Below are 2,795 nucleotides of genomic sequence, written 5' to 3'. Positions count from 1 at the left end.
TTGGAGACAGAGATTAGATTGAATTCAAAATTGGGAATGCACAGGACATTTCGAAGAACAAAATTTGGGCTAAGATGCACAGTTCCAATCTTTGTAACATGGGTGACGTTTCCGTTTGGAAGTCGCACTGACAAGGGGGATTGTGATCCTTTGTCGACATGAGAAAATAAACGCTCATTGCATATTATATGATCACTAGCCCCTGAGTTGATTATCCATGTATTCACTGGAAAATTATTCTCCTTGTAAAGAAAAGTACCTGAAAATCCTGCATTTTTGTCTTCAATTTTTAGTTGATCCAAAATTTTCACAATATTCTAGTACTGATCCTGAGTAATTGCTTGTTGTGCTCCGTCGATCCTTTGAGCGGATACCTAATAAGCTGATGATTCTTTTTCTCTTTTCATTTTGTCAGTGGGTCTTCCATGCAATTTCCAGCAAGTATCAACAGTATGATGTGGACGTTTGCAAAAATCACAGTATTTATTTTTAAATTTACCATTTTTCCCATTGCCCCTCCCTGATGACGTGGCACCTCGTGGGCCGTTAGATCCTTTATAAACCGGAGCTGATGTGGCTTGATATGGGCCGTCCGATCCAGCGGAGATGATGGGCATTCAAGAGCCGTCCGATTCCCCGCGTAGATCCCAGCCGCTCGATTTTTCAAGCAAATTCCAGCCGTCTGATCTCCTGTTGTGATCCTGTCCGTCCATACCAAAATAGCTAGGGTTCCCTTCATTCTTTCTTGCCGTAGCAGCAACTCGACCAGATGCTTCGAGGATTCCGCCTCTTCCGATCGTGGCTCCATCGTTGCCGACCACCATCTTCCCGGAGCCACCACCAGTCGGAAAGGCGGCAAGACTCAGACTCTCTCCTATTCGAGCGTGTCCAGCGGAGCCAACTCGCTGATTTTCTTCTTGGACGGCTAACTGATATATTCGGCCGAGAGACGGTGGAGGTTCCATGGCAAGAATTTGAGACCGAAACGTCGAGTAAGACTCGTTGAGGATGAGTAGAAATCTTGTAGCTTTTTCTCTCTCCCTAATTTCTTTATACTGTCTTAGGGTGCTTTCGGGTCCCTCTAACCATTCTTCTGCTAATTTGAGTTCATTCCACAGGGATGAGAGACGGTTGAAGCAAGCGGTAACCGAGAGGTTCCCTTGCTTCAACTCATTCAGATTTTGGGTTATATTGAAGAGCCGCGCTCGGTCGAGCCAGCCATACATCTCTCTGATGTTGTCCCAGATCTATTTAGAATCTTCGGTAGGCGGCAGTCCAACAGCGACTTCCGGGGCGAGCGTGTTCCCGATCCAAGTGCGAACCAGTTGGTTGCACTTCCGCCAGAGGCACTGGAGACGTTCATCGGTCGGGAAGGGGACGGCTCCGTCAAGGAAGCCGTCCTTGTCTTTCGTCACAAGAGCCCGCCGGAGATTTCGAGCCCACGAAGAATAAGTCTCCGGTCCGGTAAGCTGGATGCTGATGAGGCGCAGTTCCGGACCGTCCGCCTGCGATGTGTATAGGGGATCGCCGGGCTCAGGCCGGCCGCCGCCGACCGGGAAAACAAAGGGCATGTATCCGGGGGGAAATGCCGGGTAGGGATTCGTCCCTTGACCTGGCACAGATCCGGATTCTTGACCCGGAATCGTGTATCCGGGTTGGAGTCCCGGGTAGGGATTCGTCCCTTGACCCGGGACAGATCTGGGTCCTTGACCCAGGACAGATCCGGGTCCTTGACCCATATTCGATTGCCCCAATGCTTCAGCTGATCCTGCTACAGCAGATGGGTATTAGGTCCACATTTGATACCAATTAGCTGGAGCAAAATTCAGAGGCCACTAGGTTTGGGCGGAAGTCTGATCCAAGGTAGGAACTGGTCTTGTAGAATGAATGTTTTCTGGTTGCTGAACAGGGGTTTGTTCTCCTCCAGAAGGAACAACCAGATCTGAGGTAAGGGTCTCTTCTGTTGAGGAGCTCTCATTGTTCTTGGCCATGATAAAAAAAATGCGTGTGGAATTCCTGACGATTTGCTGATCTGTTTCGCAGGTGAAAGTCGTGCGACAATAGCTCAGAAAAAAAATACGATGGCAATTCCAAATGTGCGGAAGCTAGGCCAAGAGCGTATGCTCTAATACCATGACAGAAGTTGACTGGGAAATGGAGAAAAGGTTTTGTTCTGTATTGATTGATCCATTTACAATTACACCGTATACATTTATAATGTAAGAAAGAACGAAAGTGAAAAGGAAATAATATACAATGAATAATAAATTTCCTATTTGCTAAATAGATCCCACATATTACTCTTTCTCCAATTCAATCAATCCTTGATTATGATTACCAGCAGATCTGGATCTTGGAATCTTCGATACTATCTCCAACAATTAATTTTATCCGATTCGCTTGTCTACATTCATAACAAATATTATTCAAGTCTGCACAATGATTTTACAAAATGCATAATGAAACAGAGGACTCTTAAGAAATTCAATGCTGATTCGGGTTGGACCCAATAATCTAAAACAAAACATAAGATATAATCCACCCGATTAGCGAGTAGAAGTAGGGAGAGGAAAAATAATGCCACGTGAATGATGCGCAATTGGAAAAAATAATGCCTGTTTCAGCAAAATATATATGAATGGTCTGAATAAGCAATTGAAGGCATATAAAATGCGGGGGGCGTACCATGCATGAGAAAATTACAAAACTTGCCATAATTGGCACGAAATGAGAGCATGTGCCGACGTCCACTTCTATCTTGTTTCGTTTGGAATTATTCCGAAGCTATGGTTTGA

General features: G+C 45.5%; 1 protein-coding gene across 1 annotated transcript; it reads right to left on the bottom strand.

The window, feature by feature from the left end:
- Window positions 1–617: 617 nt before the first annotated feature.
- Window positions 618–1,226, bottom strand: LOC120296568. The gene has a single exon (XM_039318393.1). It carries the CDS (start codon window positions 1,224–1,226, stop codon window positions 618–620), a length of 609 nt encoding a protein of 202 aa, XP_039174327.1.
- Between the last annotated feature and the right edge of the window lie 1,569 nt (window positions 1,227–2,795).

Source organism: Eucalyptus grandis, chromosome 1 (assembly GCF_016545825.1).
Source record: "Eucalyptus grandis isolate ANBG69807.140 chromosome 1, ASM1654582v1, whole genome shotgun sequence".
NCBI classification, from domain to species: domain Eukaryota; kingdom Viridiplantae; phylum Streptophyta; class Magnoliopsida; order Myrtales; family Myrtaceae; genus Eucalyptus; species Eucalyptus grandis.
Note: the sequence above shows the minus strand (reverse complement) of the source record. Positions and strands in the feature narration are given on the sequence as shown.

What these genes read in the sequence shown, in the direction of transcription:
- LOC120296568 (XM_039318393.1), bottom strand. Translation starts at nt 1,226, where the DNA reads ATGTATGGCTGGCTCGACCGAGCGCGGCTCTTCAATATAACCCAAAAT.